Source organism: Cervus canadensis, chromosome 13, assembly GCF_019320065.1.
Source record: "Cervus canadensis isolate Bull #8, Minnesota chromosome 13, ASM1932006v1, whole genome shotgun sequence".
In the NCBI taxonomy this organism is placed as follows: Eukaryota; Metazoa; Chordata; class Mammalia; order Artiodactyla; family Cervidae; genus Cervus; species Cervus canadensis.
This window is the reverse complement of record NC_057398.1, coordinates 55,177,763-55,192,465: the sequence shown is the minus strand read 5'-3', so window position 1 is coordinate 55,192,465 and position 14,703 is coordinate 55,177,763. Positions and strand designations below refer to the sequence as shown.

Genomic DNA, 14,703 nt, shown 5'->3' with positions numbered 1-14,703 from the left:
GAGAAGGATGGACAAGAGGGGATGTAAGGAAGAACCGACAGGGACAGGCTCACAGTGGCTCTGGGACCCGAGGAAGGGGACTGAGCTAGATGTTTCCCAGGCTACTAGTTTCAGCCATATCACAGATGGTGACCTCACTCACCAACTGACCAAGCCAGTGAACTTGGGGGAAGAGCAAGTGTAGGTCAAGGGTGGGGAGGGGCAGGATAGAGAGAGATTTCAGGAAGGAGGTATGTGCAGCCCACCGCACAGGCCAAGAGAGGCATTCAGGAGAAACACATGCCCCAAACCCTGGGGACAGGTCAGGCCTGAAGACACACAAGAGGAAGAAAAGGAGCTTACTGAAGACAAACGATGGGGCAGACGGCTGAGAGGGCCGAACCCCAGGCCACCAGTATTTCAGGTAAATCAGAAGAACAGGGAGCCTGACAAGGAATACAGGACCAAGACCCCCATGACAAATAATCCTATACAAGACACACAAGGCCCAATGACTTCTCTCTGATAAGACAGTCCTGCTAGACCCTCAGCTCCGAGAGGATCCCAAGTGCTCTGAGAATTACCTTACTGTCAAAAAGAGCGAGCGGCTTCACGGTCTTGAGAGAGAACCTCATGACGGCATAGAGGACGGCGCACAGGACGGAATGGTGCTCCACCAGTGGGTAGTGGATGTGCTTCTGATCCAGCGCCAGCTCCACGATGGAGACCGGGCCCTCCACGGTCAGCCAGGCATCCTCCGTGTCCAACACAGGCACCTGCATTTCATCCCGGCTAACGTCTGCCTGCGTGTTTTGAGAAGGGAGAGCTATCAGAATCGGAGAAATAACAGTTTGCCAATATCTTTAATGAGCTTCTTACCAGTACCAAAATAGAAACCCATATTTTCCCCCATCCCTCAAGTTATAATTAAAAAAAACCAAACTAATAATTAAGAAACGTCACTTTTTTTAGGCTTAAGTCAAAACTTTGAAGAGAATAAATGAAAAACAAGCTCTTTTTATATAGTTCTTTCTGAAGTCCAACGACTTTCAAAATATTTGATATCTTAGAGACAGGTCAGCATGAAAATACCACCCTTCTACCTCCATTAAAGTCTGAAGAAGATCCCAGCAGCAGCCAAGGAAAGAAGTCACTGCTGTGTCGCTCATCCCCACATCCTGTTTGTATGAAGGGACATCATTAGCTCCAGAAGGAAAACTGGAAGGTTTTAATCAGAAAAATAAACAGAACATACGCATCTAGTCAACTGACTTTCCCCACTGAACTGACAGGTGAGAACTGAAAGTCAAGGTACTTGCACATTTTAATCTCTTTCTGTAGATTCAGCAGATTTTAAAATCGGGCTTTTGAAAACAACGGTTCTACCCTCAGTTTTTAAAAACTGATTATCTTTCTGTATTGGAAAGAGGTGGTGTCGTCAGTCAGCCACAGACGGCTGAGTCTGGCTTGCTTAGCCATCTGCTGGCTATACAATCATGGTGTGTGTGCAGTAACAGTCACACAAGACAGGCCAACCTGGGAAGCTCCAAGACAACAGCCTGGTCTGGTTTCAGAGCATCTTTCAGGGACTGAACTGAACCCTCCGAACTAAAGTAAGATCCCCAAGCTGGTGAACTAAACACCAGAGTGATGCTGTGGGCAATGTTTCTGAAGGGGCCTGTCCAAGGGGCCACTGTGCTCACATGAGGTCTTCTTAAAAGCAACAGCCACAAATCCCTGACATCCCTAAGTAATTCATCCTTAAGGAACACAGCGTGTGTGCATGTGTTTACACACATATTAACAGTAGTCACAGAGCCACACTCAAGAGCATACAGACAAATTCTTCAATGATGGAGACTTTTCAGGACTAAGGGCCTATAAAGGCTGAATTCCTGTGTCATAGTATTTCTTAAGATATTTGTAATAAAATTGCAAAGTTTTGAGCAACGCTAGCATTACTAATCACTGACCTCAAATATAAACCCCTGTATCCATGGATTGAAACATCATTTAAGACTGTTTGTACAATAGCTATTATATAAAGGCAGATCAAGTTCACTACTCATATGAATCCAATTCAATTATAAATTTCTAATTTGAAGGACAGCAAAAATATGCAATTTTTTTTTTTGTGGCCCTCCTGTCCACAGTCCAAAGTTGAAGACATCTTGGCAAACTTAGTTTAAACATACTATCTGATGATGTGGAAAGGTACATTAAAATTGACCATAGGTCATAGCCAGTTTCCTTATTAATACAGTGTTCTCTTTCCATTTTTCTTATCTCTCACTACATCATCAAAATGGTAAAAGGCAAAGGTCACTCCCACAGTTAATAAGGTACTATATAAAGTACAGAATTAACAACTATTCATCTAGTTAAGGGAGATACACTTACCCTTCGGCATAACCTATCCTTTGGTGCTTTTCCAACCTAAGACAAGAGGACACAAAATGCTGCATTTAATTAGTAATTTAAATCAAAATTTAAACTATGGTATAGAAAGTAAAAAGTAAACAAAATTTAAAAATACACACACAGCTATAAATAAATGCAGTACTAGTGTCATCAATTAAATGCTGGTTCTACTAATTTGCAAAAAACAATTAATCTTGTGGGGGAGCTTAAATATATATTAAGAAAATACATTACACTGGTCTAACAAATCATCCGTTTCAAAAATACTTATTTTTGAACTATTAAATAAGAAAACCCCCAAAGATCAGGTTCCCAATTTCCATAATCAAACTGCATTGCCTTAAAACCTATTTGGAACTAAACTGAAGGCTATGAATAAGGAGCAGCTAAAAATTCTGCTTGTTGGTAATGATACACAGTACTTTTTAAAGGTCAGAAAGAAGGAATAACCATCTACAGCAGACAGAAGCTATATTCCTAACTCAGAAAAATCAGCTGATGTTCTTATTCCATAAGCAATTCCTAAGATCCTACTGTATACTTTATATGTGGTAATAAGTGGAACATAAAAGTTCTGCTCTTCAAGAATATTACGTGATAAGAAAATTCACAGGAAACAGTGAAAATGAAAGGACAAAGGCCTCTTCACCTCATTACCTCCCACTGTGATTACTTCAACGGCCTTCGAAACAACCACGTTCAGCCCACCCCAATTGCAACATACAATTGTTGCCAGAATCATCTTTTAAGATGCAAATTTGATCATATCATTCTTCTGCTTAAAACTGCCCCAAAGTCTCCAAGATAAAAGTAACAGCTACCGTTCACTGTGCCCTCACCAACTGGGCCAGGCCCTCTGCTAAACAGCTGACATACACTAGAAAACCCCAGGTCACAGCCCACAGAGAAGGTTCTCCATGGTCCACTTCCTGCTCCTGTCTCTAGCTTGACCTTCAAACAATCGAAGCTACTTGCAGCTCTCTGAATCCGACACGGTGTCTGCCATCTCCAGGGCTTTTTGTGGAAACATTTTCTTCTCACTCTCTTTTTTACAGATTCATACATAGTCATCCTCCAAAATCACCCCAGAAACCTTCCCTTGTCATTTACATTCCTCTTCTGAGTTCTAAAAGCACCCTATGGTCTGTTTACCATCTTTTCGATGGTGGTTGAGGGTGGGGCTGCGACTTTATTCTCTGCAACCACAGAACCTGGCACTGACCTTGGTACATAAGAGATACTCATAATAAAATCTATTGAATGAATGATTCTAAACTCTCTGCTTCCTGGTTCAGGACTGCTAAACCCAACTCAAGCTGTGAGGGTCAGATGGGACAGTGGGGGGTAGAACGCTGAGCATCTGTAGAGCTAAACACATGGAAAAGGCTTTGCATTCTCAGTCTCTCAGGACGGTGGTCAGAGGTGGCCCAGAGCAACAGAACACAGGCCAAAGGGAGAGTTTCAAGAAATCAGCGGTAAGAGGGCAAGGAGGGTGAGTGCACAGGGAAGAAGAGTCAGAAAAAAAAAGGCACCAGTTTTGTCAAAGCATTTTCTACCGGAGCCATGGCCTATAGTGGGTCTGAGCTGTAGCGCTCTTTATGGTTTAGGAATGTCTGTCACTGTACGTTTAAAAGCACATGCTGTCATTATCGTGGCTCTCCCAACATCCACTTAGCGGCCACCGGAGTAACCTGCGTTCCCCACGGGGCTGTGCGGCACGCCGACTGGGCACCAGCCACTCAGCGCGAGGCCCAGAGGCTCCACTCTAGTAGGCCAGCAGCTTCTGCTCCCACTCCGAGTTACAAGCCTACCTTTTATGTCTGTTCCCAAATCTACCTGTGATGGTTGTACATATTGTAAGTCTAATTTAATTAAATAACTAATAATGTGAATGAGGAAAACAAGGGAGTTCTTTACATGAGTTCTATGTAGACTGCTTTAAAAACATTTATGGAGGAGAGTAGCTCACTCCAAGGTCTAGTGGATTAGATATAGAGAAACAACTATAAAAACTAGGGGATAAATTACAAAAATCTTAAGATTTTATACTCAGAGGGCATCACTGTTTTAAAGAGACAGGATCCAGAAATCACAGGCAATATACCATGGGTGAGGTTTATGTAGAAAAACCTCAGTAAAACTGTAATTGACCCTATTTAGAGAAAATATCTTGGCCCTTCATCCCATGATCAATGAGAAATTGTGCATTTATATGTTTTAATTTAAAATAAAGTGCAAATCCTTGCTTGAATCCACCACTGGTCCTAATCACCTGGGTTAAGAGGTTTTTACAGGATATTACTCTCTTTCAAGGATTTGGGCTCTTAAAGTCACCAAAATGCCAGGACAACTGAGCATAAATAAAATGTAATTATCAAATAAAAAAAATAGTCTAACAAGGCCCAATGCAAATAATGTTTCTTATATCAATCAATTATTAACGGAGCCAAGTAAACAGGAAGTCAATACAGGAAATTTCAAATTTAAAATGACCTTACCTTATCCATCAAGTATGTAGCGGCAGAAAACCTTTTGACTAAGAATGTGTTCCACATCATCAGCGCAATGCCTGGATAGCAAGTGAAGTAAAGCAGTAAGCAGAATGCTTATATATCTTCTTTCACCATATATAGCAAACTGTTTTCTTCATTAAGTTTATAAAACTACCTGTGTTATTTAGATATTACTTCTTATATCTTATATAATATTTATAAAATTAATAAAAACCTTTATCATCTATAAAAATCAGAACTGGGCTGTGTGAGAGGATAACCAAATGGCCAATAAGCATAAGAAAAGACAGCATCACTAGTTATGAGAGACACAGAGATTAGAACTACACAGAAATATCATTACACGATCAATAGAAAGACTAAAATTTTTTAATATGACAACAGCAAGTGTGGGTGAGGATGTGGAAACAATGGGATGCTCACACACTGCCGGTGGGATAATCACCTGGGAAAACCCCTTGGAAAACTGCTTGGCCCGTATCTACCTAAGCTACATATGCCTACCGTGTGACCCAGCAAGTCCTCTGCAGAAACAATTACAAAAATATGTACAAGAGAATTGACAGCCAAACACTGGAAACAACCCTAAAGGATTTTTCTTATATGTGACCACTAAATAAAGCAATATACAAAAAAAGTATTAAAAAGCAAAACAAAATACAAAAAAAATATATAAAAAGAACTCGACCGAACAAACAATCCGGGCTTTACATGTCCATAAGCAATAAACTGTGGCACTGATGCTAGAATTTCTGCAATAGCTGTCAGTTAGGCAACAGAAACATGACATTTCACATATTGTCTTATCACCCACAAAGCTGCTTCTGTAACTAGGAGTGAGGTTATGCAGAAGCCAGGAAACTTACTCAATGTACAAATTAGGTAAAGAGTTTTTTTTTTATTTGAAGTAAAGTTAATTTATAATGCTGTGTTAGTTTCAAGTGTACAACAGTGATTCATATACACACACACAGACACACATCTATGTGTATATATACAAACACACACCCCACTCATATTTACATACATATATTCTTTTCCATATTCTTTTCCCTTATAGGATGTTACAAAATATTGAGTATAGTTCCTTGTGCTATACAGTAGGTCCTTGTTGGTTATCTATTTTACATGTGGTAGTGTGTTAATCCCAAACTCCTAATTTATTCCTCCCATGACAAACTGGGTAAAATTCTAATTTGAATACTAGCCTGTGATCAATAGGTAACTTTATCAGTAAGGATAAATCCTTTAGAGACCGTATTTTCCAGATGAGCCACTTTACCCTTGTCTGGACCCAAACCCAGTCTCACCACTTACTATCTTACTAACTTCCTATCTTAGTATCTCACTAGTCCATTACTGAGCTCCTTGATTAATTCTTACAGGGAAACTCTTCTATTAAATGGAGCCAGCAACCGGGTGACCATTTTTCTACAATAATTTGTAACATTTTTTTCAAGAAGACAACAGCAATCCCCGTGGTAAACAAACCAATGGAGAATACTCATGTTCATTAAAAGCAGCACAAGATGGGAGAGATAAATTTGGAGTCTGGGATTTGGCAGACACAAACTACTACACATAAAATAGGTGAACAACAAGGTCCCACTGCATAGCAGAGAGAACTATATTTAATATCCTATAACAAACCATAACAGAAAAGAATATGAAAAAGAGCATATATACACATGTGTATGTGTATGCATAACTGAATCACTTTGCTGCAGACCAGAAACTAACAGCTCTACTTCAATAAAACATTTTTTAAAAAGACAATATTGATGCATTTATTTTGTAAACAAATGAAATAAACTTAGATTATCAGTAAATTAAAAAAAAAAAAGAAGCAGCACAAAGTAATTTCTAGCATGTAGTATCATTAGGCTTTGGCTACCCTAACTTTTTCATCAGGACTTATAGTTCTGAACAGCCCATTCCTCTTTCCTTATCTACCTGTGAACTAGAGGGGGAATTATTAATTCATGCATAATATTCTCCTCACTACACCTAGGAACAGCCGTTAGCATGGGAAACTGATGGGTGGGAAAAGACGGTGATAATTACCGCCAGCCCCCATCTCCTTTCTGGACAGCATTTCTCAAGCAATTGAAACAGCTGGTACTGCATATGCAGCAACACACAGTAATGTGCTGGGTGGCAGGACCCATTTTATTTTTATCAAATAAAAATTTACCAGGTTGTGAATTTAAAGAGACTTGGCTCTGTGGGGGAGGGGACGGGATAGTTAGGAAGCTTGGGATGGACACATACACACTGCTATATTTAAAATGGATAACCAACAAGGACCTACTGTATAGCACAGGGAATTCTGCTCAACGTTACGTGGCAGTCTGGATGGGAGGGGGATGTGGGGGAGAAGGGATACATGTATATGTATGGCTGAGCCCCTTCCTGGTTCACCTAAAACTATCCCGACACTGTTAACTGGCTATACCCCAATACAAAATAAAAAATATTATTAAAAAAAAAAAAGAGATTTGACTGTTTTGAAAGAAACAGTTACATTTTTAACACCTGTTTACTTACCATTCTGAACATGGGCATTAAGAATATGCTTCAAGTGTTCTATTGACCTAACAAAAAAACGTGCTTCCTTGCATAGAGGAAGCAAGAGAGAAAGAAGAGGTATTATTCAATAGGTATTTCAAATATAAATGGAGACTTCTGACATACATTTCTACATGAAGTAACCCAAGAATGTTACAAGAACATGGAATTATTACATAAGAAGAAACTCTGCATAAGGTAATGTTAATGGTCTCTCTTAAATTTACAGTATCTATATAATGACTGATTCCTGGACATCTGGATTCAAAATTTACTGTGGTTTTTACATCACAGCAATGCTCTCTCCAATAAATAGTTGAATTTCACACAAATGTAAAAACAATAGGTTTATTTTCTTTGTAAATATCATTAATTCTTCAACAACTATTTATTGAGCAACTATTATGCACCAGGCTGCTAAAGGCACCAGACATACTGTAATGAACAAAACAGACCCAAATCCTTGCCCTCACTGAGGTTATGTTCTAGTGACAGAACCAGATGATAAATACAGTAAGTAAATTATAGAGGATGTTTATAAAGAATGTTAGTGGTAAGTGCCAAGGAGACAACATTAAAGCAGTGAAGGGAAATAGGAAATAAATTCAACTCTTTTTAATCAAGGCAGTTTAAAATTGTGGCCTATACATTTAAACATAACACCTTTGCTAATGTATGTCAAAAGTTCCCCAAAGGCAATTTCAATTGTTTTGAGCCTAGTAAAGCTGTGTGTGTAAAACGACTGAATTAGGATAGGGGTTGTTGGATGGGGCAAGGAGATAAATATTTAATAGGAAAGAAACAAACAAGAAAAATGACTGCTGATTTTAAATGTAAGTAATTATAATAAATGACAACGGCAACACAAATCAAAATGTCAGGCACCGTGTGTGTATTTTCTTTGTAAGTTGCTACAACTCTTAAGACAGTTTACTGTTACGGTCCTCATCTACTTACGGAGAAAATTGAGAACAAAAGGCTCAGAAACATTCCCGAAGGTCACACAGCCAGGAGCCATGGGGATGAACAGACTCTGTTATGCAAACTGCCTTTGGTTTAGAAATGACCGCTGTAGGACAAAGCTATTTAACTTAAATACACTTTCTTAAACCTGAATCTGGAACTAATTCACTCAGATTTTAGAAATTATCGTGCCTTTGTTCTAGTCCTAAGGTTCTTATGTGACAAAAGTGTCCCATTTAAGGAGGAGACTAAACTTGCTCCCCCTTTAGGCTGTGGGGAGGTCAACTGAAGAGTAATGGAAGGGGCATTTTTTGGTCAAAGTTTAAATGATCAAAGAACGTTACTTTGTTTAAAGCACTTATTTTTAAAATGTCTTCCTTTAACATGAAAGTGATTACATGTTCAAGACAATATCGCTTTATCCAGAGCAAGGAAAAATATCATTATCATTAGTATGCATGCTTATGTGCTGAGCTGCTTCAGTCATGTCTCTGTGACCTCACGGACTGTCGCCCGCCAGGTTCCTCTGCCCATGGGATTATCCAGGCAAGAATACTAGAGTAGGTTGCCATGATCTCCTCCAGGGGATCTTCCCCACCAAGAGGTCGAACCTGCGTCTCTTATGTCTCCTGCCTTGGCGGGCGCGTTCTTTACCACTAGTGCCACCTGGGAAGCTCCTATCGTTAGTACTTTAGTGTGAATAGTCATCAGTGAGATTTTCCTTCAGTAGTGCAACCTGATACAGGGATGATAAAGGAAAGAATTCTGACTGAGGTTAATTTACCCAATAACTAAGGAGGCCTACGCTCTGAGAACTGTACAGCCAAGGGAAATACACAGCAGGCATTTCACATCTTATTTTAGCCAGGTGTCAATCCTGAAGATTGGTACCATCACTAAAAAGGGGTGGGAGGAGAAAAACCAGATTCAAGAGATTGTGACTGGCCCAAACCCAGACACCTGTGCGGAGCCCTCAAGTCCAGGCCTCCTGTCTCCAGGCCTGGGGGGCCTCTCCTCATGCTGCTTCCAGATTGAGAATGTCTGGGGGGGGAAGAAGGCTGCTGGAAGGGGCAGAAAGTGATGCCCAAGCAGATAGTCAGACTGGCATCAGGATCTTTACTCTGGATTTGATCATGATGACTACAGTTTGAAGAACTGTGTACAGGTTGATGCCATCTCACACAGAAATTCGAAAGGAAATAAAAGATACGCTCATCGCAACTTATTAAGAATAAGACAGAACAGACTGGCGTTGGACACAGAGAAATCTACTAGGCTTGAATCCTGGCCTGACCACTGATTAGCAGTGTACTTACAACCTGGGCAGGGAACCTGACTTCTCTGAGCCCATCTTCTCTTCTCTAGAGTGGGAATAATGATGACCAACACTTCATAGGTTTGCCGGGAGGATTATGTATGAAAAAGATCTTGTATAGCTCCTAGCGTGGAGACATTCCAAAGGGGGAAAACTCAGTGCCTGTAAGCGAAGGGAACAGACCCACGGAAGAGGTGACGAGAGGTGTACCTCCGGGTCTTTGTTCCACTGCACGACGTACTCCCAGCAGCAGTGTGCGTGCAGCACGTCCAGCTCGAGGCTGCAAGGGAACTGCTTGTAGGCCAAGTGCAGCAGGTCTGCAAGTTAGGAGACAGCAATGTATTACTCCTGCCTGAGGGAGAGCTCCAGCCGCCTTCTTCATGCTGATTTCCTGTGTACCTGTGTTTTTGTCTTACCTGGAATGGCTCCCAAGTCCATCTCCACCTCTGACACCTCAAATAAACCTCGGTTAATACCTTCTCTGGGTTCATCTGGGTTTTCTGCATCTCTTCCTTTATCAGCCAACTTTAACACTTCGGGGCTGAAGTCCTGTTTAAATATCCACTTGGCTACACTGTCTGCAATGCCACCTACAGTTTGGAGACAGGAAAGAAAGTGAACATTGGCAGCATTTGCCAAAAGGGGCCCACAGAGTCAGATCTCAAGGTCCCCACGAAGACCCAAATGCCACATCACGTTAAGCCTGAAAGTGACCCCAAAGCCATGAGATTTACAGCAGTGTTGCCACATACCACTCACCATGCAAGGGCAAGTGGGATCCTGGATCTCTAAGGGCGCCTTTACACTCTTGTAAAATATTAGCTAAATATTAATGTCTATACGCACATACCTTCAATGTGTGTATAGACATGGCCATAAATTCAAACTGCATTTTATCAGGCATAGATGAAGGCATGAATACATCTTTAAATGCTTTCATTTAAATACAAGTGAAAACAGACTCATTAGCATGATACTTATGTCAAGGCTTCTTAGGGCAAAATACTATTTTTAATAGTTAAGAACTTGCCTCTATGGAGTATTTGGGATCACAATTTAGCCACAGTTAATTAATGGCATGATGCCATACCATATTTCAGTCACCAACATAGTCCAGAAAGTCAGAAATCATAAAAAGCATTCAAGATGAAGAGTCCTGCCTACTACCTAAAACAAATACAAGCTTCTCTAATGTATTAAAACTTTTCCTCTCAGTCTTTCTTCCTATTTTGCTTCAAATGAAAACCTTTTCGACAACAAGAATACAAAATCATGATTATCAGTGGAAATAAATGAGAGCAGTGTGCCAGGTGATCTAATTTCTTATGCTTGGCTTCTAAATCATTTGATAATTCCCATTCCAGGATCAAGTCCTGATCCTATCACTCAAGTTAATATTAAAATGGTGTTCCTACATTTTCACCAGGTGGCAGAACAGAGGACAGTGAGTTTACAATTTGAAAATGTTTACAAATCTTATACAGAATGAGAAGATGAGTTAACTAAATTAAAACCATAAATGCCAGTATTTAATCCCAGAAATAGTCATTCCAGCATCAAATGTCTGACAGAGATGCTGGTAATAAGGAGAGGAAGGATGTCATTACAAATCCAATATTTTAAGATACTTGTGGTCCTACAAAATGTTTAAGCACAGGAATCCAATGACTCTGGAATAGTAGAAAGTGATGCATTGAAAATGAGGTATAAAGTTCCATGGATATTAGGAGGAGGAAGAGAAAATTCACAGTTAGTGGGTCATGAGAGGCTTCCTGGAGGAGGCAGCATTTGAGATGGGCCTTGGAAGTTGAGAAGAGGTAGGTGGTGGGTTACTTATTTACTTTTAAAATCTGAATGTATTTTTCTTTCCTTATTCTTTCAGTCATTTCTATTAAAAAAAAAAAAAAGCAAAGCCCCAGAAAGCTCATACCATAAAAATATAGATCTATGGCTACAAATGCTCAAATAACTTCAGGTTACCTTTTCCTCCTTCTAACAGCTTTTTCACAGAAAGCTTCGGGAGCGGCTCAGCCTGCAGCGAAGACACTTTGGAGGTCCGGGTGTTCGTTTTGCTGTGAAGCAGAGTCTGAAGCAGGAGACAGTCCTCCAGCTGTTTCAGGAGGAGTTTCCAGTATTCCGTGTCAAGAGAAAGGGCCTCCCAGGAATCAGTGAGGGCTTCCGAGTCAGTTCCTGAAACTGTTTGGGAAAACTAACAGAAAACACCCAGTTGATACTCTGGCTAAGAGTCTGGATCAACATTAACTTGAATGAGCTTTTAACATGAAAGCCGATGGATCATTAGGATACATCACAAGGCAATATACAGATGCTGGTGCACAAACATTACTACTTGGTTGGATGGAACATGAGGGTCAGGAGTAGACTGGAGACTTAGGTGCAATGCTAACGGAGTCCAGACATTTATGAAGAGACGTGTGTGAGGCCCATGATTCAACTGACATGCACTGCAAAGGTTTCAGGCCCATCCCCGCAAGAGTTCCTGGATACTGACAGTTCTTCAGAATGTATTAGCCAACATAAAAAAATGTATCTTAAATTTCTCTCTCCATTATTAGAAATATCATAAATCAGTCATAATGAATTTAGCCCCAAACTACTGAGACTGACAATGTTGAGTGAATCTCTACAGACCTATTTAAGTGTCCTATCCAATTTAATGCAACATCCCCCTAGAAAAAAATTATTTGATTCACCATGAGATACAAGGGGCATTAGTCTTGTCTTAAATAAATTTTAGTCTTCAAAAGATGGGGAAAAGCCACAAAGAAAAAGGTCAGCTGGAAGCTTTCATCTGAGTCATTCAACACTACGTGCCAAAACCACCCTTATTTCTAAAAAAGGGATATAAACACAATTGTAGAATTAAGAGCTGAAAGAAATCTGAGAAATAATGCTGTCTAACCCTGAGCCTTTTGAATGAAGACCTGCGTTCTAAAGGCACTCACCAGAGACCACCAGCTGTGAACACTAGGTCTCTGCCCTGAATTCAATGCTTCTCCCCTTATGCTGTGTGGAGACTAAGCTCAAGGACGCGTGTCATCTGAATAAACAACTAAAGAAGAACCCCTTATCTCCAAGAGACAGACAAGATCCTGCTGGACACGTATCTCAAATTTTGGATGTTCCACACACTGAAGACAATGCAGACAGAAGGGGAAAGCGGTTGGGGAGCCCGCTGGAGGGGAGCCCCCCCAGAGTTGCCCCCCGCCTACTCACTTTCTTCTCAGTCAAGCTGCTGGATATCTGGGCAGCGACAGCATGCCCGACGTGCGCGGACAACAGCGCAGCCCCGTTGTTCTCAGACTGAATACAGACCGTGCGCATCTGCTGCCACCAGGGGGACACTGACTGGGAATCCCAGGTCTCTTCGATGGCCACTACAGGCAAATGGGAAAAAAAGAAACTCTTAGCTTAGCACATTTTTTCTTAACCTTTGATGTTAAAATAATGTTAAAACCAAGTTTCCTATTGATGCATGTGTGTATTTTTGAATGAACTGGAAAAATAAATCTTTATTTTATTCAGAACACTTAACATTCCATTTATTTATGCTCTTAGGCATCTTGCTCTGAATCAATTGTGAATCTCTGTCTGGAATATTTTCATCATTGCTGAAAACTACTACTGAATGTTTTAATATAACAGATTATTGTTCTCATCATGCCAAAAAGAGTAAGAAAAATATCACCTCCACCATAGACCATTCAATTCACCTCACTGAACTCAGAAAACACACTTGTTTGTATCATTTTTTATGTTGATGCAAAATGTAAATTTAATTTTCATAAAGCACACTCTGAATGTATTAAGAGTTTTCTATGACTACATAAAGGATTATCTCTAGTGAAACATTTTGTACCTTCTAGTCTCCTTTTGTTAAGAGGAAGTATTCTCCCTCCCCGTTTTTGTGGAATTTCAACACTAAACGTTGTTTCTGGGAGTGGAGACCAAATTCCCGAGGAGCCAAACCTCAGCGTCCACGGTGCTCACCTTTCATCTTGCTCAGGAGGCACAGCATTGTATGGAGACAGCAGACAGACTGAGGTTTGTCCAAAATATCTTTTTCCTTAGAAAGCCAAACACTCAGGAGCAGAGACTGAAATCACATTTAAATCTTACTGTAAAAAAATATTTACCATAAACAAAATCTTGTACATTTCTAGACCATATGTGTATTCATGAGTGGTTCAGTCTTTCTGGTTGGGAGGTAAGTGCTTGCTTGTTACAGGACATAGCGTGAGGGGTGGAACAAGGAACAAGGTAGCTTGTCTACCTTAAAGAGATTCCTTATCTGTTGGGGATCAAAATCTCCCCACTTCCACCGCTTCTTTAGGTTCAGTACTACCCTTCAGTGCAAGCTTCTATTAAAGAGCAACTCAGCAGAGCGGGTACTGCCAGTGAGCACGGATCACAGGAGGCTGGCCGCAGGTTATGACTAGAGGGCCTAGAGCTGTGGCTCTAGCCCTGGCCTTGGCCATGCAAGGAAAACCGGGGACTTGGAAGCGGCTGGTGAGTACATAACACCATCAAACTCCAATCTTCAAGTCACTGAGTCAAGAGAAACACATTTTAAAAGCACTTAAATCAACAGAGTGATTTTTAAGAATGAGCCTATCCACTTAAAATCTTTTAAATTGGGGTTCATAAAATTGGCACACAGATAATTCTGGGGTAATGAAAACTTGAAAGGCATCGTGTCACATCTGTTAACTGATGGTGTGTGTGAAAGGTTTTGATTACCTATAATTATGCAATGTCTTTATATATAAAAAAAAAGTTCTAATAAAATGAAAGGCTGACTATCAGTTTAAAAGCATTCAGTTCAGTTCAGTTGCTCAGTCATGTCTGACTCTTTGCGACCCTGTGAATTGCAGCACGCCAGGCCTCCCTGTCCATCACCAACTCCCGGAGTTTACTCAAACT

At 40.4% G+C, this 14,703-nt stretch overlaps 1 protein-coding gene across 1 annotated transcript in view; it reads right to left on the bottom strand.

The window, feature by feature from the left end:
• RAB3GAP2 (RAB3 GTPase activating non-catalytic protein subunit 2) overlaps positions 1 to 14,703 on the bottom strand; it is a 103,005-nt gene that overhangs the window by 6,730 nt on the left and 81,572 nt on the right. The window contains exons 22-31 of the mRNA XM_043485874.1: positions 13,771 to 13,876; positions 12,997 to 13,157; positions 11,740 to 11,968; positions 10,176 to 10,349; positions 9,970 to 10,076; positions 7,461 to 7,527; positions 4,899 to 4,969; positions 2,380 to 2,415; positions 1,083 to 1,157; positions 564 to 782 (exon numbers count right to left, since the gene is read on the bottom strand). Of these exons, the coding sequence (XP_043341809.1) occupies positions 564 to 782; positions 1,083 to 1,157; positions 2,380 to 2,415; positions 4,899 to 4,969; positions 7,461 to 7,527; positions 9,970 to 10,076; positions 10,176 to 10,349; positions 11,740 to 11,968; positions 12,997 to 13,157; positions 13,771 to 13,876 (1,245 nt within the window). The remainder of the gene's footprint in view (positions 1 to 563; positions 783 to 1,082; positions 1,158 to 2,379; positions 2,416 to 4,898; positions 4,970 to 7,460; positions 7,528 to 9,969; positions 10,077 to 10,175; positions 10,350 to 11,739; positions 11,969 to 12,996; positions 13,158 to 13,770; positions 13,877 to 14,703) is intronic.